The sequence below is a fragment of the Mus caroli genome, unplaced genomic scaffold (genome assembly GCF_978045245.1).
Source record: "Mus caroli unplaced genomic scaffold, Mus_caroli_1 scaffold_14, whole genome shotgun sequence".
Taxonomy (NCBI): domain Eukaryota; kingdom Metazoa; phylum Chordata; class Mammalia; order Rodentia; family Muridae; genus Mus; species Mus caroli.
Genome location: NW_028227269.1, coordinates 103482703 through 103505822, shown reverse-complemented (window position 1 = coordinate 103505822; position 23120 = coordinate 103482703). Strand labels below are relative to the sequence as shown.

General features: G+C 49.8%; 1 protein-coding gene across 1 annotated transcript in view; it reads right to left on the bottom strand.

Moving 5' to 3' along the window:
• CUNH14orf132 (chromosome unknown C14orf132 homolog) overlaps nucleotides 1–19318 on the bottom strand; it is a 33121-nt gene extending 13803 nt beyond the window's left edge. The window contains exon 1 of the mRNA XM_029484968.2: nucleotides 19023–19318. Within this exon, the coding sequence (XP_029340828.1) occupies nucleotides 19023–19049 (27 nt within the window). The 5' untranslated portion in view covers nucleotides 19050–19318. The remainder of the gene's footprint in view (nucleotides 1–19022) is intronic.
• Between the last annotated feature and the right edge of the window lie 3802 nt (nucleotides 19319–23120).

The window sequence follows — 23120 nt, the reverse complement described above, 5'->3', positions numbered from 1 at the left end:
GGTGATGACAGTCACAGGAACTCCTGGAAGAGCAGGAGACACATCAAGGCAGCTGTGTCTTGCTGGTCCCTTACGTAGGCTCACTTGTGGTTATTTTGGTACGTCCAACTGGGTCAGAAGAAGCCAGAGAGTCACCTGTCTCTGGTGGCATTCAGGAAGCGCCATTGGAGCCCTGAGTGAACAAAGGGAACAAATCGTGGTGTCCTGAAAATGAGGGTGTGTGGGTGTGTGTAGGGGGTCAAATCCCTGTTGGCCAGTGGCTGCTCCATACAATGCCACTAACCTGTCCCCCAGCAGAGAGGACTTGGTAAGAAATAACTTCCTAAGCCCATGCTGCCTGCTGCCGGGGAAGTCTAGGCAGTGAACTTGCCTGGGGAAGAACACGCAGACAGAAACAAGGGAGCTGGGACTTTGTCCCATATTTGCAAAGTAATGCTACATTAGGACTTCTCTGCTTGCCACAGTCAAACAGATGGGTTGCTCCCCATCTTGCCCAGCTCCCAGATGTCTGTCAAGCCTCGGGTTAAATAATTTGTCTCTCTTGGGCTAGAGGTCCTGCTTTTGTACCCTGACAGCTACTCCTAGGGCAGTCCAGATAGGAGAGATGGCTGTCTTTAGCCCTGACTGTTCTGGCACAGCTCGGGTACTCAACAAAAGCTCGCTGCATTGTATGGGCAACACCAAGCCTGAATCATCCTGTGACACTGAATACTCTCCATGCTGGAGACAAAATCATCCTAGTAGCCAAACTGTATCATTTCCGAGAGTATTTAGAGCATCACGGGTTATTGGGGCACGGAGCACCCTAAGAAACCATGGTCTTGGCAGTTCCGGAGTGAAGACACACACTGACCCTCAGGTGAAAAGCCCAGGTCTGGTTCCAGCGGCCTGGGCCCAGAGGGTCTGTTGTGGCCACTGCCCTGGAACGGTGGGTGTGTGCACAATGGAAGCAGCCTTCAGGGAGCTAGGCTGGTCCCCCCGGCTCAAACCTGCCTTGTCTTCAGCTCGAAAGGCTGGTGAGGGTGTTTGGGTGAAGGCCTGTGGGCAGCCTCGATGTCTGAGCCTTCTCGAAATGACCTCACGAGAGACAGTTAGCAACAACCATGCTCGATCGTTAAGCCAATTAAGGGTACAGGAGTCTTTTTAATAATGGCCAGACCAAGGGGAGGTTAAGACCTCCCAAATGCCTCTTGGAGCTGAAGTTCAGGGGGTAAAACATTTTAATAAATGACATAACCCACAATTGTACCAGTGTGTGTGTGTGTGTGTGTGTGTGTGTGTGTGTGTGTACGGGAGGTCACATCCGTGTCAGAGGGAATTGGAGTAACCTTGTAACTTCTGACTTTTTGCAGAGTTTAGCAGGACTTTCCAGACATACTTGCAGCCGGTAGACAGATCCATCAACAAACAAAAGAACATACAGGGGAGAAGGTACAGGTGCCAAGAGCTTGCCTCGCAAGCCTGAAAAACAGAGTTCAATTCCGAAAGCTGTGCGTAAAGAGTTGTGTGTGAACACACGTCCCTATAATCCCAGCACTGAGGGGGCTGAGCCTGAGAACCTCAGGCCCGCCAGCCTGGCCCACTTAGTAACAGGTGAGTGAGAAATCCCTCACACACACCTGCTTCATGTCTTGTCAATGTGATACAATACCTTGGGCTTGAAGCAACTTGGCGAGTGAAGAGTTTATTTGGCTCATAATTCCAGGCTACAGTGAATTATGGTGGGAAAGTCGAGGTAGGGACTTAAAGCTTCATCTCCACCCTTGGGAGGAGAGAGAGAGAGAGAGAGAGAGAGAGAGAGAGAGAGAGAGAGAGAGAGAGAGAGAGAGAGAGAGAGAGAGAGAGAGAGAGAGAGAGATTCTTGCCTGTTCTCAGCTAGTGTTCTATCTTATACTTAGGACCACAATGGGCTGGGTCTTCTTACATCAACGAGCAGGATAATCCCACACAAACCTACTCACAGACCAACAATTATTGATCTAGACAATTATCTCTAATGCTCACACTGGCAGGGCAAGTGCGGTAACAATCCCTCAGTGCTTAAACCACTTTACCTGCTCGTGTAAGCATTGAGTCCAAATCCCCTGAACCCTCATACATGCCAAGTAGGAATGGCAACACACCTGTAATGCCACTTCAGAGGGCAGAGACAGGGGATCCTCAGGTCAAGGTAGCTAGCGAGACCAGCCATATTGGTGAGCTCTGTCTGGGTTTGATTGAGAACCCTTCCTCCGTGAATAAGGTGGAAGAGTGATCAAGAGTACATTTGCAGCCATGGGCCAAGTCCTTCATTTTGAGTTGCTATGCGGACTCCTTGGACCATTCTGCACATCCTCAGGGGTCTTATGGATGTAGACATGACCCCCAGCTACTGGTTCCAGTGCTAAGAGAGGGGCTTGGACTCTGGCATCTCTCTTCTCAGCATCTGTGGAGTTATACAGGCAGGGTGAAGTCTCGGGTTCATCTCGGTTCTTGACATATTTGTGCTAAGGTTCAAAAATATCTACTGCACCAACGCTGCAGGGAAGACCTGCCTGATCAGAGGCACACAGGAAGAATCGCCAGTGTCGCAGAGGAAGCCGGAGGCTAGGCACTCCGTGAGGCCAAATGTAACTCCACAGCTCACGCTAATGAGGGTATCAGGGCAAGATCCAAAGAGGTGATGGGTTTTCTGAGACAATCATGCTCTAAGAAAACTGCTTTATACAAACCCCTGGGAATCAGCTCAGCACTGGCACACAGGTCCAGCAGGCATGGGGCCCTGGGGTCAATCCCAACGTTAATTCATAAAGCCATAAAAGGAGGTGACACACAAAGAGGATACAAGATGACTGCTCAAGTATCGTATAGCCTTGTATAGCTGGTTATTTTTCATCGTGTGTGTATGTGTGTGTGCGTGTGCGTGCTTGCCAGAGCTGGAGAGGGGAGCCCTGAGAATGGTGGGCAAGACTGTGTGCTTTCATACACTGCCTCTCACTTGCATCTCTTGTCCAGCCATGTGCTGGGTGCTAATGTCCCTTCCAAACAGAGAAACTGAGGAGTGACTGAGGCAGAGGCAGGACTGAGACTCGAACCTGTTTCCTATCTCAGGCACTCTCCCAGGCCAGCACGAATATGGTAAGACTTGCTGCCTAGTGTGACAGGCAGCGGGAAAGGGAAGAAGACAAGAAGGTCACAGTGAATCAGCCAAGTTTCCCGACACTTATGGGTGTCAGACTGCTATGTTTAGGCTGCAGAATCCTGGGGCTTCTGGTAACTGACCACAGATTCCCTCCCCGCACTGTGAGGCCAAGTGCACCAGGGCTTGGAGCGACTCAGAGGCTTCCTGTCAGCACAGCAGAAGGAAGAGCATGGCTGCCTGCCTTCAGCTGAAGTCACAGCTTTGAGAAGTAGTGAGCCCCCATTACTGGATATGCAGACACAGTGGGTTACTCGCCCTTGATAATATAAAACCTGACTGTGTGTGGGAGATTTGGCCAGCACTCTCTGATGATGAAATGGCTTGTTAGAATTCACACCCAGGTCTCTACCTGTGTTCGTGGTACCTCCACCCCGGCCTGGTATTTGCTCACTGACCTGAGGGTCTCACAGAGAGAGGCCTTTGTTCTGTGGGGTTGTGGCTTGGGTCACCTGGCCCGCTCCCTCTGAGTCTCATCAGATACCCTATTTCTTCACATTGCCTCCTCATGACTGTTGGGGACCAGCGGGGTGAGCTGTGTGGCCTGGCTGGGTTGCTCCCACAGCTGTGCTCCCTAATGTTGGGTGGCAAGCGGCCCACAAGAGCCAGCAACATTCTGCTTTCCATGTGAAGCCTCTTAAGGCTGTTGGGGCTTGTCTGGAATTGGGGTGTCCTAAGGCTCTGAGAGGAGGTGATGTAGAGGGCTGCAGGGGAAGAGGAGCTTGCATCCTGCTGTGCAGACAGCCATGAGGCATTAGCTTCCTGGGGCCAGTGACGAGTCTGTATCTTGCAACCCCCTTCCTGCTTTCCTGACATCTTTATACACGCTGCCAGACTACAGGGCTGAAGGGATAGTGTTCCTCTTTGGCCACATCTCCCAGAAGGTAACTGTGATGGTTTGCATATGCTTGGCCCAGGGAGTGGCACTATTTGGAGGTGTGGCCCTGTTGAAGTAGGTGTGTCACTGTGGGCATGGGCTTTAAGACCCTACTCCTAGCTGCCTGAAAGCCAGTCTTCACTGCAATCAGGCTTCACCAATAGCCTCTCACAGGCTCCCTTCACGGTGCTAGGCCTCAAATCCTTTCCGACCCCTTCAGGACTGGGCTGTCAACTGCAACTGAGGCTGCACCTTCACCAATGGCCTTCCATGGACTCTCACAGTACCAAGCCTCAGCTGCTCTTCATGACCCCTTCATGCCTTCAAAATGAGTACCACCTGGGTGACTCTTATACATTACTAAGTCCAGCTGCAGCATGAGGTACAACCTTGGCTCTCTCTGGAACACAGCTTCTTTGTGTTCTCAGAAAACACTTCCCAGAAGATTTCACCTCAATGAGTCTAATCTCTTCTTAATCATCGCCAATTTCTTAGCTCCAGCTAACCAGCATCAGTTGTCCCAGTAATGCACAGGTTCCACTTTAGTGGTTCTGGTATCCTGTTAATCACAGCTGATTCTTCAGCCCCAACTAACCAAAACAGCAACAGCCCTGCTAAGAGTCTTTAATCTTCCCTCTGAAATTTCACAAGCCAGACTTCCATCTTCAGCACTGTTCTCAACATTATCTCCCAAGCTCCTATAACACCTGCCACAGAGCTCTTAACACCCCAATGGTTCTTCTAGCTCAAAGTTCCAAAGTCCTCCACAGTCCTTCCCAAAACATGGTCAAGCTGTCACAGGAATACCCCACTATGCTGGTACCAATTTCTGTCTTAATTAGGGTTTTACTACTGTGAACAGACCATGACCAAGGCAACTCTTATAAGGACAACAATTGGGTCTGGCTTAAAGGTTCAGAGATTCAGTCCATTATCATCAAGGTGGGAGCGTGGCAGCATCCAGGTAGGCATGGTACAGGCTGAGCTGAGAATTCTCCATCTTCTTCGGAAGGCTGCTAGCAGAATACTGGCTTCCAGGCAGCTAGGTTGAGGGTCTTAAAGCCCTCGCCCACAGTGGCACACCTACTCCAACAAGACCACACTTCCAAATAGTGCCACCCCCTGGCTCAAGCAGATACAAACCATCACAGTAACCAAGTCCCAGGGCCTGAAACCACCAAAGTGTCCTTCAGAGCTTTTGTCCAAGTGTCTAGAAGCATTTGGAGCCCGTACTGGAGAAATGCCAGACATCTGTAGAATTAACGACCAACTCAGCCCCTGCCTTTCCTTCTCTCTAGTGAAGAACGGGCAGACACAGGAACTCACTCAGGGGCACAGACCTCTGGGGCAGCAGTTCTATTCTCCCAGAGGCCCCCCCCCCAAGCCCCGGTGGTCTCTGCAGGTGGCAGAGCGTCTCCCTTTCCCTGGCACCATCCTGGTTACAGAGCCGCAAGTCCCCAGTCCTGAGTGAGCCGTGACAGTTGGTCGTGGTGCACTTGAGTGACCATCCTGACAGAAGTGTGGAGGTTCTTTCCAAGGGACAGCTCTTTCTTCGCATACACCCCACAGCCTGTGTGCCACATAATACCAGGGCAGGTGTCTCCACCCTTCTGCCTCGTTTCTCCCCAGGAAACTAAGCACCCGAGGCGGCGCACACTACAAACACATCAGAGGTTGTATCAAAACGCCAAGTGGAGAGCCTAATGTGCCAAGACCCGGCACAAGGCAGGCATGCTACCGGGGCTGAAGGGCAGGAGGCAGGTGGAGTTTGAGGGACAGAGGGGGACACTTTGTGCTGGCAGGAAGTACTGGCCTTCCCGGCCCTCTAGGACACAGCCTGTTTCTGAGCACTTGGCGTTCATTGACCTCCGTGCCTGATCTTATTTCATTCATTAAATATTTACTGGGTCTGGCCCTGGGCTGGGGCACAGCGAGTTTGGTGTATATGAAATGAAGGTCTTTGCTGTCAGGGAGCATCAGGGATAGCTTCCAGACTGAAGGCTGAACAGAGCCGTGCAGGAGAGGGGTAGGCTGTGTGGAAGGACGTGGCCTCCTCCTTTCCAGGGCTGACGCTGGTCCATCTGAGCCTCGCCAACTCCCCCAGCCACAGTCCTCTCTGCCCACCCACACAGAGTCTGGGCCTGAAGAAGACTGTGACAAAAATGTATTTGACAAATACCTACGACACATGCATTTGAGCCTTGGAGTCCCTTCCAGCACTCTGCAATCGATTAGCTGAACTGCGCCCCCCCACCCCCACCCTCTCCTGTATTTGGCAATAGCTTAGCTCCTTTCCCGCCTGCCTGCGTGACTCTGGGCATGCTCACTGGATTGCTCTTTATGGGGTGGCCTGACCCTGAGCCATCTGTGCTATCTGTCCCTGCTTCTTCCACCGGAGGGCCGGGTTCCTCCCTGATGATGTTCTTCACGTGTCCTGTGCTCCAAGACGGGAGGGAGCAACAGCAAAGAAGGGGCCCAAGAAGCTGCTCCAGGCTCCGCAACACTCTCATCCGCCCATCTGCGAGGCTCAGGGTTCGCCAGGCTGACTGACTGACTGACTGACACAGCAGGGCCAGATGAACTTCCGCAGGAGGGAGAAGGAAGGGCAGGAAGTCAGAGAAGGAGGCTGGCAGGGTGAACAGTAGGGTGTGGGGGACGGTAGAGCCCATTAGTCACCCCTCAGGCCTCCCTTGGCACAGAAGCCCGGCCTTAATGCATTTCTAATGGGCTTCCAGAGCCGCATGTTGAGGCTACAGATGGGGGCTCCTCGCGGGACCCGCAGGGGCTGGCTGAGTGGGAGGAAGCCATGCTGAGCTGGGCTCAGTCTGCAGCATCCACTCCCTTCCCTTGGATTCTTCTTTCCAAGGGGCTTCCCACGGTCCTGATGTTGGGACAGAAGCCTAAAGAAACCTAGGCTTAGCCGGATGGAGTGGTGGTGGTTACTTATAATCTCAACATTTGGAAGATGGAGGCAGGAGGATTTCAAATTCTATGACAGTCTGGCCCCCTTAAAACTGAAAACACCCCTCCAAAGGCAGCTGCAGCCCCACCCCCATCCCTGAGAAGTACCCCTGCTGGCTTCCTGGTATAGCCTCAACGTCTGGATCAGATGGCCTCTTCTGGAATGTCTTGTCGCAGGACACACACAAGGTAGGCAGTGTGCACAAGGATTTGCTTCTCCAACTTGGGCGTCACACCCTAGCTGATTGGGGGCGTCCAATCACCTGAGCTCTGTGACCTGTGTCGTGTCCACCCCCCCGCCCCCCCCCCAGCCAAAGGGCAGCTCATGTCCAGGGTTCCAGCGTGGATCCAGTGTACATTTCTTTACCACAATGGGAAAAAAAATGGGGTTGGAAATGCAGATGCTGAAAGACATAGGGTTAAGAAATTCTGCTCCCAGCCCAGACAGAGTCCCCGGGACCAAGTTCACTTACTCAACTGGGAAAAGCAAGGTCGGCGTTAAGAAAACAGTTTTGAGGACTTAGATGTCAAGCAAGCAAGTAAGGTGTGAGTGTGGAGAGACAGCGACTCAGAAGCCCTAGCGGCCTGCAGAAGGTGGTCATGGTCCCCACGACTGTGGCTCCCGAGTCATGTGTATACTCACATTGCTGAGGCAGAGGCAACCAACTGGAGAGCAGCACACAAAACCCCCTCCTGCTTCCTCCCATCAGCCCCATGGCGGATCTCATAACTCACAGGGCAGCAGGGAGAATGGGCTGCCCTTGCCAGCTGCAACAGTTACCATCAGAGTAAATGTGGCAGTTACCATCAGACTGGTAATGCCTAGCAAACCTTAAAGCAACCCTTGGAGATCAAGCTGTCCCCAAACGAGTGGTCTCCATCCAGAACAAAATAGGGAATATTTAGAGAATATAGCAATTCTTATCATGTGACTGAGGTGAAGTTCACACTGCTTAGATAAGGTAATGAAGCACACCTTTAATCCTAGCTCTAGAGGAGGCAAAGGCAGGTGAATCTCAGAGCTCAAGGCCAGCCTGGTCTAGTGAGGGAGTTCCAGGACATCTAGGAACACACAGCACACGCACACACACACACACACACACACACATATGCACACACACATGTCCACATCCTCACACACATGCACACTCACACACACACACACACACGCATGCATTCATACAAACTGTCTTAAAAGGAGAGAGGAGAGGAGAAGAAGAGGAGGATGAGGATGAAGAAGAGGAGGAGGAAGAAGAAGAGGAGGAAGAGGAAATAATAATACACAGTGCTTGGCATTTGACCAAGAATGACTAGACGGACAAGAAGACAACCCAAATTTGGGCATCGGTCACTCAAACACAACTCAGCCTAACAAAACCCAAGAGTTAGATGTGAGTGGACATTTAAAACTGGTGTTACATCTGTGTCTCACCTGTTTTAAGAGGCCCAAGTAAGCACCAAAGGTGTTAAGAAAATATAAGATATTTTTAAAGGACACAAATTACATGTCTGGAGACAATACCCCCCATTTTTGAGATAACAATACTCTGGCTGGGCTTGCCGTTAGTTTGAAGATTGCCAAATAAAATGGTGTTGGTCCTGAAGAGGCATCAATAACAGCTACTTGAATGAAACAAGAGAAAACCCAGCACTGGTGGGCTGTGGGAAAGGTGAGGCAGCCTGATAGAGGAACAAAGAGTTTCTACAGCAGAAAGGCCAGGGGAGGGAGCAGAAAAGATGACCAAGAATTGATGTCAGAAAAGTTTCCAAATGTGATGAAACTATAGTCCATACGTGCATATTTTAGATTTATTTCATTTCTGATGGTGTGTACATTTATGTGGGGCTGGGATATGCACATGTGACATAGTACCCACAGAGGCCAGCAGAGAACACCTGACCTGGAGTTAGAAGTGGCCAGATGGGAGCTGTGATGAAAGGATGGACCATCTAGAGACTGCCATATCCAGGGATCCATCCCATAATCAGCTTCCAAATGCTGACACCATTGCATACACTAGCAAGATTTTGCTGAAAGAACCCAAATATAGCTGTCTCTTGTGAGACTATGCCGGGGCCTAGCAAACACAGAAGTGGATGCTCACAGTCAGCTAGTGGATGGATCACAGGGCTCCCAATGGAGAAGCTAGAGAAAGTACCTAAGGAGCTAAAGGGATCTGCAACCCTATAGTTGGAACAACATGATGAACTAACCAGTACCCTAAGCTCTTGTCTCTAGCTGCATATGTATCGAAAGATGGCCTAGTCGGCCATCCCTGGAAAGAGAGGCCCATTGGACTTGCAAACTTTATATGCCCCAATATAGGGGAATGCCAGGGCCAAAAGAATGGGAATGGGTGGGTAGGGAAGTGGGGGGGGGTATGGGGAACTTTTGGGATAGCATTGGAAATGTAATTGAGGAAAATATGTAATAAAAAATATTAAAAATTAAAAAAAAAAGAAGTGGCCAGATGTGTGCTAGGAACCAACCTGGGATCCTCCAAAGGAACAAACAGCTTCTAATGCTGAGCCACCTCTCCAGCTCCCTGCACACACATTTCGAAATCCCAAGTGCCAGAAACATGGGGAGAACTGCACAGAGGTACATCACCAAATTGCTCAAACCCAGAGAAAAGGATAAAATTCTTAAAAGCAGCCAGAGGGGGAAAGAGACACAATGCTTAGAGGAACAGAACACAGACATCAGAAGATTTTCTCCGGAAACAACACAAGCTAGAAGGTGAAGCCGTATTTTTAACTGAACCACCAACTTAGAATGTCCAGACATACAAAAGCTGAAAGAATTCATCCAGCAATTCAGTAGCACTAGACAGGCCAAAGCCATTCCAGGCAGAAAGAAAATGATGTCTCAAAGAAATGAGGCTCTACACAAAAGAAAGAAAAGACATCAGTAGTAATTACCACATGGGAAAAATATATAATGTTTCCCCTTATTATTTAAATAAGTTGAAGAAAACTGACTTTTAACAAAGATAATAATAATGTTGGTCTATAATAAATATAGTATTAATGTAATATAATAATTATGGTTTATAACTTATATAGTAGTAACCACCACAGTGCAAAAACTGGAAGAGGAGAAATAGGAGCTTGATACTGTAGACATTTATTACACAGACAGGCTAAAGATGCTTAATGAAAATCCTATGTAACTATTAAAATATAAAAACCAAAGATTTGTGTCTAAGAGGATGACATAGGAAAATAAGAATTTCTCATCTCAAAAGAAGGCAAAAAGAAAGAACAAAGAACAGTTGGAAAAAACAGGAAACAGTGTAATAGATAGTAAACTTAAGCCTCATCATATCAACAAATACATTAAATGTAAATGGTTTAAATACTTCAATTAAAGGGCAGAAAACTTAGTTCCTGCCAACCTACAAACACTATATGCTTTGGCTAAAGATGAGATGTCAACACAAATTCCCCCACTGTGTCCCTAGGCCCCTGCAGTGATGGAAGTTGATGATGGAAGAGGCTCTGAATGCCAGACTTATGGGAAACCATTACATCCCCCTCTCAACTTTTCTGTGAGCCTTTAACTTCTCAGAACCAACCACAACCACCAACCACTAACCACCAACTATGATCACCACCACCACCAACAACCACCACCAACCACTGCCACTACCACCACCACCAACAACAACAACCACCACCAACCACTAACCACCAACTATGATCACCACCACCACCAACAACCACCACCAACCACTGCCACTACCACCACCACCACCACCACCAACCACCACCAACCACTAACCACCAATCACCAACAATGACAACCACCAACCATGACTACCACCACCACCAACCACTACCACCTACAACAGTAACAACCACCAATAACCAACCATGACCACCACCATCAACTATGACCACCAACCACCAACCATGACGACCACCACCACCAAAACTTTAAAAATACCGGTAGCAGAAGTACAGATTCCCATACTTGCATCCTAGCTGTACACACCATGGGCCGGCAGCCTTACCTCTGTTTCCTGACTAGTGCAATGCATCTCCACAGAACCCATCCCTTGTATAGATCTGGTGGGATTTCCTGTATGGCTGGGTACTATGCCTTGTACCATGTAAGTGTGAGATAAATAGTGGCCATGATGGGAAGGGACGGGATATCTCCAGGAGACAGAATGGGCAGAGAAGGTGCAATTATGGGTCCCCACTCTGGGGGTAGAAGAAGCTAGGGTCTTGCTCAATCAATAGCAAGGCAGAGCACACAGAAATTGATACAAAAACAGTACTTGCTTGGAGATGTATGCCCCATACCTGTTCCATAAGGTCCAAAAAGTCCTAGGTTTTAAAATATTACGTAGAAATTTGACCCAGAAAAGTGTCTGTGATTTAGATGCCTTGGTTAACTGTTCATTATACAACTTAAGAAATGGCGTCGCAGCTCCTTCTGAGGCAGGTCTGATGAGAACACCCAGTACTTACTAGGTCTTTTCAGTGAGATTTGAAGGAGACAGGCCCTCTGGTTAGAAGCATCTGAGATAATAGACAATTTATACTTTAATGATAAAATCCTGTTGTAAGAAACCATGGGCATTTGGGAGGAACAAAGGCTCTTGCACCCACTGAGTACTAGGGGGAACCAGGGCTGTAAAACACTCAGAGGCTTCTCCTCGAGAAAGGAATCATCTATTCTCTGTCCTGAAGGCTGGGAGTGGATTTTGTTAACAGCCTGGTAACCTTTGCTATGGAGGCAGACCTCACCAAACCCCAGGATTTATTCCCGACTCTCCCAGCCTAGACCTTCATCTTTAGCTCCCAGTTAATAGAATTCATCTTTAGGGGAGATGTCACATGCATTTTATGGCCTGCTGACCTCTGTATTATCTTGGCCAGAGACACTAGATTCTAGGCTTTTTAGCTATAGGACCCACCCTCAGAGTCACATGCACATTGCCAAGGAGTTTCCATGTGATCGCGCCCTAAGCTTTATTGTGCACCTGGAGTGGGAATGGTCACCGCCTCGAAACTTTCCCAGATTGAGCTGTTTTAAATAGGCTGAAAGTCACCTGGCATCGGACTCCCTGAGGCTTGATCCAGGTTGAGGAAAACTCAATCTGAACTGAGTTTTCGTTCTCACCTCTTTGAGTCCGTTTCCCTGCCTAACGCCTTCGAGGATCACTGGCCTCTCCCCCCCACAGGCTAAATAGCAAATCGCTGGCTTCCCAGGATTCTATTTTTCTAGGGAGTGGTGTTTTTATGGATAAGAAATGTCTGCTAATTTTTCACAGACCTGTCGGAACGATCTCATAGTCTGCTTTGTACGATACAAACGAGACCCATTCCAGAGACAACAGGGTGACATGTTCAACATGATTTTTGTGCTTCTCCTCTGTGTGAAAAATAAAAAGCAAATTTACCTCCAGTCTCCTAAGACCCCAGAGGTGAGACAAGGCAAAGGGGACAGACGGGAAACATCCCAGCAGTGATTAGATCCTAGACAGGCTCAGGATTAGTGTCCTGTTAAGATGCCTTCCCATCTGCCAAAGCCACGATTCTGAGGGGTGGGCTGAGGGAAGGCGAGGGGGTAGTGTCTCAGCTCCCCGGAAACAGAAAGCCTTCTCAGACTCCTTCATATGATATTCAGTCATATGAAGTGTCAGGTCTGAAATGGTCAAATATATGCAGGTGCACACAGCTCACCTAACACAATCACCACCTAGTTCAGAGTAATTAGTTTCCGTCCTACGCTTGGCAGGATACAAGACTTTGCCAGGCTCTGCGCAGGGTAGTGAAAATCTGCCGCAGCTCCAGGATAAAGCAGCCTCCATTCCTGTTTTATATAGTTCAGTGTACTTCCCAGTCTCCAAGGACGCCATGGCCCATGCTTTTCCATCTTCCTAGACAGGCAGGCAGACCCACACGTATAAGTGAGGGCTGGTCCTCTCCCCACACACCTACAGCGCCACAGGGTTTTCCCAGTCAGGAGGATCCAGCCTGAAGCCTCGACCTGGGATCCTTTCTTGGATTCTTACTTTTGGGGGAGCCATTAACCCACAGGGAACAGGCAGACTCTGAGAGCCCTGTGCTGGGAGGAGGTCCAAACGCTAAACCCAAATTCTGCAGAGTTGAGCACCGTGGAGAGGGAGTGGCCATGTGGGGGTGGTGGGGTGTGTGTGTGTGTGACAGAAATACCTGTGAAGAAGCTCTGGGTTGGATGTTCAGATGTCAGGCCACCGAGGTCACTGCAGCAGATACCTAGAGGTATCTTGAATCTTGTCCCACAAAACTGTGAGCAGTTTAGATGTCTCCTCAAGATCTCTTAGCAACCTCACTAATCAACAGGATCCAATCAGCCCATGCTGAGGCCGGTCAGGTTGCTACGGATTTCTAAGTCATCGTTAAAAATCCAATCTGGAGGCTGGCGAGTTGGCTCAGTAGGTAAGGGGCTTGCACAGCAAGCTCGAGGACCGAGTCGGAGACCCAGAACCCACATAAAGAGCCGGGCACAGTGACACCTGCTAGCAATCCCAGTGCCGGCGAGGCTGAGCTAGAGGGATCCCCAGGCTCAGTAGCCACACAGTCCTCCTAGTGAACTGCTGAGGCCTAGGGTCAGGGAAAGGCCTTGTACAAACAGCCAAGGAAGACACCAGTGAGGGAGAGCACCCACCAATGACCTCTGCCCTCCACGTTTATAATCTACACATGTGAACACACGTGCTCACACTCGCACACACACACAAGCACATATACACACTCAAACACACACACACAGAGATGTACACACACGTGTGCACACATGCGCATACACAAACATGCACACATCTATACGCACACATACACACGAGTGCACACACACATACACATGTACACACATGCACACACTCATATGTGCACACACACACAGAGCACACGAACATCACCATTTCCACTTTCTCTAAAACAGAAGAACCACTGCTCCAGCCTGTGTGTGTGCCTGGCACAAATGAGAAATGTAGCGTGGGGGCTAGCATCTGCCACACCTCCAGATCAGGCCCCCCACTCTCCAGGGCACCCCCACCACCCTGCTCCTCTCCATGAAGCTACTCAGTTGGACCCAGGCTCCCCTCCCGGGCCCTAACCTCTAATGCTTCATCACCTGACCCTCCACTCCAGCCCAACGAATGGCTTGAAGTAATCCCTACAGGTGAGGGCTCACTGTGTCAAGGCGACGCTGGCCAGCACATGCTGGTTTCATTGCCCATTGTCCTTCATCCTGTGTGCATGACGATGATGTAACCTTCAAGCTAAACTCTATCAAAGGTGGCCCTGGTAGGCTCCCAGGGTTCCTAGACCACGCCGTGTCCTGTCTCACAATCCACTGTGGGCTTGACACTCAGTAAATCCCAAACCAATGAACAAAACAAGCAGCGCCATTTCAAAGGTGAAGAACTGAGGCTTGGAGGAGAATCTGCTCACTAAGGTGTGTGTGTGTTCAGATCCTAATGTCAGGTGAACTTTTTCCCCCTCGAGAAATGTACTTAAGTTCTAATCCAGCACCATTATTTTTAGACAGAATCTCTGTATATGTGCAGATGGGATCAAGATACAGTTCTAAGGTGACCCTCAGCCCACTAGACTGGGGACCATGGGAACAGGGCATGAATAGGGAAGATGCCATGTAACCACAGAAGCAGAGGTGAGAGTGAGGTCTGTAAAGGTCAAGGGACACCAGCGATGGCAGGGGACAACCCTGCTCAATGGACAGGGAGCAGACCTCTTTGCAGGCCTTCAGTGCCCAGGACAGGTGAACACCTGTGTGTGGAGCTCTGGCCTAAGAGCTGAGGGAGAAGAAATTCTAGTGTTTTAGCAGTTTTTTTCTGCTCATTTGTACATTTAAGAACTGGCTTAAATGTGGGCAGAAACACAATGTTTTGTGTATCTGAGAAAATAGGGGGATTCCCTGAGGCTAATTCTAGAAGGGTTCATTGCACCCCAACTTCTTGGTCTGCTCTGGAGGAGGGGTGAGACTATGAGATAGCCTTGGACCAGCAGAGGGGCTCCACTCTCCTGCTTGTAGAGGAGGTGGTTCCCCTGTTTTCTCACAGCCTGAATAATGGGAAGAAGAGAGTCACCTGCTGGACTGCAGGTGACAGGCCCAATCTTCAGGAGGGAGCATGTTCCGAGTCAGTTCTTGCTTTAAATATTTTAAGCTATGACATCAGTGTCACATTTGGGACCTTCCAGGACCACATGTCGTTTTATGACCCAAGGCTGGCAAGAGAGCCAGGGACCTGCTTCCACCAAAGGCAGGGAAGGGAGCGTGCTGGCTGAGTGTGTCTCCAGGCCTCTGTCACTGGAAGTACTGTTGTAATGTGGATACCTGGGTGGGACTGGGAGCAACCTCTGGACAACGTCTAACAGCCACAGGGGATTCTAAAGCCAGGAACATCGATTATTACTGAACAGACACCAGTCACTTTAGACACAGTCCAAGAGAGAAACATGGCTGAGATCTTGGACACGCTTGATGCAAGGGCACGGGAAGGTGAGGCTCCTGTCACAAGTCCTAGGGGAATGAGCCCTGGGGCCCAGCACCATCATATTTCCTGTGTGGAAACGCCAGTGGCTTTCCCTAGAGTAGATGTTCACCAGTCCTAGGCGACTTCTCAGGACCCAGTCTCAGAAGTTCCCAAGTGTGACCAATATGGCATGCTCAGAGTCATGAAGTCATTATTGGTGGCCCAGGTTTGAAGGAATGGGAAAGCAGATCCCAGCTCCTGAGTGGACAAATGGGTAAAGGCTGTCTCTGAGTGCAAGAATCTAGGCTGGGTCCTAGAGATCTGTGACCCTCTCTCCCCCCAGCACTGGAGTCTTGGTGGCCCTGCCCATCTGGTCACCTCTGGCTGCAGAAAAATGGATGCAATCTCACTGTGGGGGACTGTGATAGAAAGGTGGCCAGGTGCCCAGGCTGCCTTAACCCTTTGAGGCCCAGTCTCTTCTGTGGCCTCTCTCAGCCTCCTACAGAGAGCATGACACATGCTTGTGTCGGGGTAAACATATCCACACCCCACATCTGACGGGGTGACATCTCAACATTTATTTTTGTAGCTCCAAATCCTTCCAAAGGCTTACATGCTCTGCATCATGTTATCCTGCAGACAGGAATCCTATTTAGAGTTAGCTGTATTTGAAGGCAGGAAACCCAGATCTGGAGTCAGGTGGATCTGGTTTTATTCCCTATCAGTGAACAGACTCTTGGCCCAGCCCATTCCTCCACCTTCCATCCATTCTCCATGGGTGGGCGGGGCGTGGGGAGGGGGCGGGGCAGGGCGGGGTGAGCCCACAGGCTTCCCCAGGCACTGCTTCACCAATAAGCCATTTATGTGCTGAAGAGCTCACAAAGGCTCCCAATACTCTCTGATTCTACCCAAGCTTCTCATCTGTCAGTCAGCGACTTCCATAACCTGGTCCTGCCTACACCCCCACCCCATCTCCCACCCTGCCAGATCCACTGTATCTCCTGTCCTATAGCTTCCTGAAGGGCTCTGAATTACCCTGAGCCCCTCTAACTCCATGCACCTTCTCGAGGAGGCTCCTTCTCAAGCTTACTCGGGGCCTGTCGTCCTACTATGTCCACTGCCTCCTCAGAGTCCCACTGATGGTATTCATACCTAACATCTTGCACTGACTCTGTCCACATGAGTGTCTTTTAGTGAGCATACACCTACCTCATCTCGCCCTCATCCAAACATCCAAGAGCGACGTTTTGAAGACCTACTATGTGCCGGCTCAGTGCTGAGCCCAACACTTGGTCTATTTCTTTTGCTGGGTCCTGGTCTCACCAACGCATTATAACTACCCAGAAAGATGACCTAGGTCACATCCAACTCTGTCCCTCGGCACCCTATCCTAGTGCTTGGCAAGGCATGTGACACAAGGGGCTAAAGAAGTGAATTGTGTGCCAATATTTCTCTGCAGGTGCTCACTGCCGGATAAGACTGGGAAGAGGAAAGAAGCTTGCTCTCTCTCTCCCTCTCTCTCTCTCTCTCTCTCTCTCACACACACACACACACACACACACACCAGGTGTGAGTGCTCACTCCCACCCACTGCTAGGTCCTACATATTACAAAACACAGCGATTCTCTTCTTATGGGAACAGTGAGACAGGTCTACAGCAAGAAGCAATGCTGAGCACAACCGGGCCTGTTTTGTACAGGAGGCATCAAGATGCCAGCTTCTCCAGAAGAAGGGAGATGATGAGCCATCTTGGAATGTGTCCCTAGGGTGAAGCCAGAACGGGAAAATGCCCAATCTCTGCAGATCCTAGGGTCTGGACTCACAGCCAGCTTCCTTCCTTACCAACTGTTCTCCCTAACACCGGGCACCCAATCTGTACAACTCCAGGCTAATAGAACTTGCAAGAGCTCACACACAGTAGGTCCTCAACAAACCTTAGTGTGTCTTCTGCTGGTGCGCCCATTCACATTTTCCTTCTTTTCAGCTAGCATGGCGCGGAGTGCGTAATCAATGCCATCTGTTGGCAGGAACAAACTGACCAATTGAAATGTGAATTATAAAAACAAAAACAAAAACAAAAACAAAAACAAACGCAGCCACCACCACACAATCCAGACTCCTGCCAGCTCTGCCCACAGGTGCTGAAAAAGCCCTGTTTATTTTGTCAGGTTGCCATAGCAACTGTGGATGCTCTAGCCGGTGCCCCAAGGTTAGTTAGTAATGATCAATTTATCCTGTAACCATGGGAACACCAGTTTCTGTGGGATGCAGAGAGGGAGGCAGCCTCAGACATCCTGTGAGCTTTCTCTTCTCTTCAGTTAGCACTCAGCTAAGCCCACCTCCATCGAGAGTGGTAGTGACTGCTTTGCACATGATGGTATTCACACACGGGTTGAATATGATGAGCTGGGTCCTGTTACAGGAGCTGTTAGAGCTCACAGCTTGCTTGCTTGAGAGCTAGCCCAAAGCCTGGGGTCCTGACTCCCCAGAACCAACTTGGGGACTTTGGCTCCTTTGATGTTTCCGTTTGGGAACAACCCTCCATATCCAGTCTGACTTTTGAAGTTACATCTTAAACAGACTTCCACCACACGGGCAAAGTCTGGCGAAAGTGTGCCTTTGAACATCACTCTGGAAAACAAGCAGCAGTGTTTCGGGAGGGGGGGGCGGAGGGGAGCTTGACAAGCATCCAGGAGACAGGGTGCCGTTCCTATCACTCTACTCCCAACACAACCTCAGAAGGTGAAATATCATGGTTTGGGACTTGTGTCCAGCCAAATGTAGCCTTTACCCATGGTCGACTCTGGGTCTTCCCAGGGGCCACACACAATCCCAGAAAAGGGTGTGTGTCTTTGTTCTGGCTCAAGAGAACACCAAGGATCACACCTCAGGGGATTCTCCTGCAGCGGAGACCAGGCAGAGCGCCAAGAGGTCATTTGTCCGCCTGCCACGAGGAACCTGTTTTTGTGTAGGGACGGATGGTGGTTCCCTGCTCAAACCCAGCACAAAGCAAAAATGCTTTTAAACCATGTATCTCTATCACAAAGCCCTGTCACACTGCCTTCCTGAGCGATAGAGACTAAAGTCCCACCCACAGTGGGGAAGAAAGGGGGTGGGGGGTCCCCAGAGGACACCAACAAGTACCAGCGCCAAGCAAAACCAGAATGGGGAGAGCAGCTTCCCCTCTGCCAGTCCAGGGGCTCCAGAGCAAACAGCGGGTGGGGGTTGGGCTGGGAGGGGCCACTTCAACTGCCCAGGCTCCTCGGAACTGTCTTTCTCAGAAGTAGGGGTGCTCAGTGGAGACAGCCCTACTGCACCCCTCAATGTGCAAGGGGCATGGGCCACTCCATCCAGGACAGTCAAGCTCCCAAGTACGTACACCAGGTGGGGCTCCCCGGCTCGGGACAAAGGACCTGGCCACGGATGCAAGAGATGCACCCGGGAGGACAGCGAGGCTGGGGTCCTGCAAACTTGGAGACCCCAGGACGCGTGGGTTAGATTCCAGGTTACCTGAGCGGCCATAAAAGACAGATCCATGGTGTCACGGCTGGTGTGGCTGCTGCTGCTGCTGCTGCCCCTGCTCCAGTCCTCGCTGTTGCTGCTGCTGTCGTCGCCGTCGCCGCTGCGAGTCCAGCCTCCCGCACAATTATCAGAAAGCGGGCGGAACCGCGAGCAGGTGCCCTCGGGCCCCGGCGACCGTGACCTCAGCAGCCCCGGCGTGGTGGCGAGTCTCCAGCCCTCTCAGCGCCCTGGCTGGCTCCAGGCTCCAGCTCCAGACGCCTCCAAGTGGGCGGGAGACCCCGGGCGCGGCGCCCCTCCACGTGACCACTCCCAACCACACCCCCGAGGGCGGGCCAAGCCAGACCCTTGATTTCTAGCAGTCCTTGCTCTACCCTGGCCAAATGGGGAAAGTGAGGTCTGAGGCGAGCCAGCTGGGGAGATGGGTGCCCTTCCCAGGGCACTTGTCTCCAGCCCCAAAAGTGCTTTCCGGGAGTTGAGTAGATGTGTCTGGTTTTCGGTGGCAACCCTGCTCCTACACTTCTGAAGACTTGGCTCTTGAACTGAGCAGAACAAAGAGGAAAGTCTAGCATTTTTGTATTGTGCGGTTTGGGTGAATTAGTGCTCGTTTGAATCTGAGTATCCTCGTTTGTAGAATGGGAGTAACAGAACCTAGGAATTAAATAAGACGTGGTATATGTCACCACAGGATGAGCTGTAGGAAGGCCCTTAGTGGAGACCAAGGAGTGAATGGCATACATAACCTGCAAACAGTGCCAGTGGTTCAGTTACCAGAAAAGTAGCCCAAGTCACGGTTATCGAGGCAGTGAAGGGAGCCACAGAGGTACCCAGAGGGGCCTGTTGCTCTCTGGGAGTGTGTGTGTCCATCCTTCCCGTCTCTTTCTCCCCTCCCCCTTCCTTTTCTCCTTCCCACCTCCTGTCCCGTGCTTCCAGTTTGTTTCCTTTCTTGCTTCCTGGGTCTCTAACTCTTCCAGGCTCAACTCTTCCTCGCTCCCTCACTCTGGCACCTATCACTTCTGCACCCTTCCAGGCCAAGCACTGGCCTTCAGTCTCAGTGCCCGGAACCCCACTAGTTCCCACAGGGCGACGGCAGCGGGTCTTAACCGACATAATGCTGCAACCCTTCAATACAGTTCCTCATGCTGTGGTGATCCCTGAACATAAAATTATTTTCGTTGCTACTGCACGACTGTAATTTTGCTATTGTTATGGTTCGTAATGTAAATATCTGATATGCAGGATCTCTGATATGCGATTCTTGTGAAAGGGTCATTTAACTCCAAAGGGGTCGTGATGCCAAGGTTGAGAACAACTGCTCTATGGCCTGGCAGTTCCTCAGCCCACCCAGAACCTTCACATCCTCTGCACTTTCACCATGAAGCCTTACTTGCAGAGGTTTGTAGGTGTGTGTGTTTATGTGTGTGTATGTATGTGTGCATATGTATGTATGTGTGCATTATGTGTGTGTGTGTGCATGTGTGATATACAACTTAAACAATAATGCTTCCCCCATGCAGTCACACAGAAAGAATAAATGGATCTAGAGAAATGGCCCAGTCATGAAAGGCTCAGGCTCACAATTACACAGACTAAGCAATGGTCGTTAAGCCCTGAGGGCCATCTCTTCAAAGCTTTATTGCTTGCCCGGCTGCCCCAGCCGCCTGGAATCTAAGTGTTCATGGTCCCTGACTGGTCTGTTCCAATCTCTGTACTTCTGTCACTTCAAGAAAGCTCTATAAATGGCCAGCTACCTGGAGGTTTATCCAGGTTGTTATAGACACAACAGTTTGCTCCTTTTTTTATTGCTGAGTAGTATTTTATATTTTTGACGTACCACGGTTAGCTTAACTACATATTTGTCAAAGGATGTCTGTGATGTTTCTGTTCTTTGGTGTTTATGAAAACATCTGCTATATACATTTATGTCTGAGTTTTTTTCATGAACACGTCTGTCACCCATTCCTAAGGCTGTGGTCCTGGAGTGATGTCATTTCTACAGTATGTCCAGTAGATTAGGGCCTTGCATAGCTTCTCACCCTTCAGACCTGGCCTTGCCCACTAGAAACCCAGACAGTTCTCCCAGATGTGCTCTGGAGGAAGAGAGAGACCCGGTGGAGGCAACCCAGTTGTTTTAGTTCTGTTTTGCAAGCCCCCTGAGCACCCTGTGGCCTGTACCTCACCCTAGTCCTGTGTCCTTGGACAAGGCTCATCTGCCCTCCCTGCCCCTGGGCTGTGGCTTTTCACCTTTGAAAGAAGATGAGGGGAGCCAGTCAGCATGGAGTTCACTTCCTGTGCTTTGTCACCTCTCAGTGGTAAGCACTGGCTCATCATCTGGAAAAGAAGAAAAAGGTGAATTCCCATGATGCCTTAGAACTCCACGGTTGTCCCCAGAAACTAAATCTTTGGTGTATTTCTGGTCACTCGAATGGACTTACTTTTACACATTCAAGTTAGTAAGTCTTGACACACCAATGTAATTTTTTCTGTTTCTCGTGCCGTGTGTATCAATAGACCCATTTTACTGCAGAACGGCGTTCCGATGAACGGGTAACCGAAGCCCACCCAGCTTCTGCCGTGCTGACAGGCACTGGGGTTATGCTAAGCCGTTGGCTGCTGTGAATACGTTTCTCACATACACTGGTGTCGAAACCTCTTTGGAGACATTCTGTTTGTTCTGTGTGTTCCACATCTGCAGCAGACCACAAGTCTTAGTTGACTTCCTTTCTTGCCAACACTTAGTACTGAGTCTCAGAGCTCTTTATTTAGCGACCCTCGTGGGTATAAAGTAGCATTTGCTTAGGTCTCAGGTATGTGTTTCTGTGGCTGCAGATGACACTGAGGCTGAGTTCATGGGCTCAGGGGCTACTCAGTGATCTCGTTCCCTCTGCGGATGGTCTGTGCAAAGCGTTGACCCCTTTTTGGAAAGCTTGGATCACTTGCCATTTTGATATTGAGTTGCTAGGGTTCTTTATATATTTTGCAAACACGTTTTATATCAGACATGTGCAAATGTTTTCTCAGCCTGGGGCTATTTCAGCTTTAATATAATCTAATGAATTTTTAAAAAAACCCGCTAAAAGCACACCTCACCTTTCCTGTTCTTTATGCTTCGGACTGTCACCCTCTTTTTATTTTTATAGGAGATATGAAATAAAGGTTGGGGTTTTTCTTTTCTAAAACCACATCCAGCTGTCCCAGAGCCATTTCTTATAAAGACCATTCTGCGACCATTAAATTACCCAGAGCAGGAGGCTGTGCTAATGAGCCTTCAAGGTGACAACACCACCCACTCTGGAGCTCTGACAGCATTTCTACTTAGACTTTCTCTTCTGGCTCCCACCTTAACCTTCTCCTGACAGAGTGACCAATTACAGGCTCACTCTTCTCTCTAAATGACCTGCAAAAAGTGCTCACCAGGTAATGTCAAATGAACCCTAGAGGTCGCCTTGCGTTCTGTTGACTGTTCACTTAGTGGTGTCTCCTGAGTCGCCAATCCTGCCAGCACTAGGCTCCAACTTCTCTCTTCGATCTGGTTCTGTCTGAATCAGAAGAGGATGCTATCCAGGTCCCCTGTGTATGTAGACTGCACAAGGGTAGAGGGACTCAGGGTCCAGCCACACTCCCCTTCTGTGGCTGGGTAAGGGGTTGTATCTGCCCAGAGGAAGAGGGGTCTCTGTGACCACCAGAGTAACAATCTGATAGAGATAAGAAAGTAGTTCAGTCCAACATGACTAACTATTGGTTCAAACTTCAGTAGTCTGACCCCAAATAATTAAGTTTAGGCAAATTTAAGCACAGCACAATTTGGTGCTTTCCTGGTGATAATTAACTCAATCCCATATACACCACAAAGCTTAAGATGTGACTACATCAAAACTCTTTGTAAAGTATATATGACATCTTCCATAACAGATGAGTTCTGTAGATTAACAAGCTCACAGTAAGGGTCTGGGGAGGATCCAGTGTGGTCTCGGCCACATAGACAGCTCAGAGGTCACCAGGCTGTTAACCACATTTGCTTCCAACCTCCTAGGCAGATAACAGGTTATGTGTCCCTCCCTCTGAAGGGACAACTCTGTGTGTTTAGCA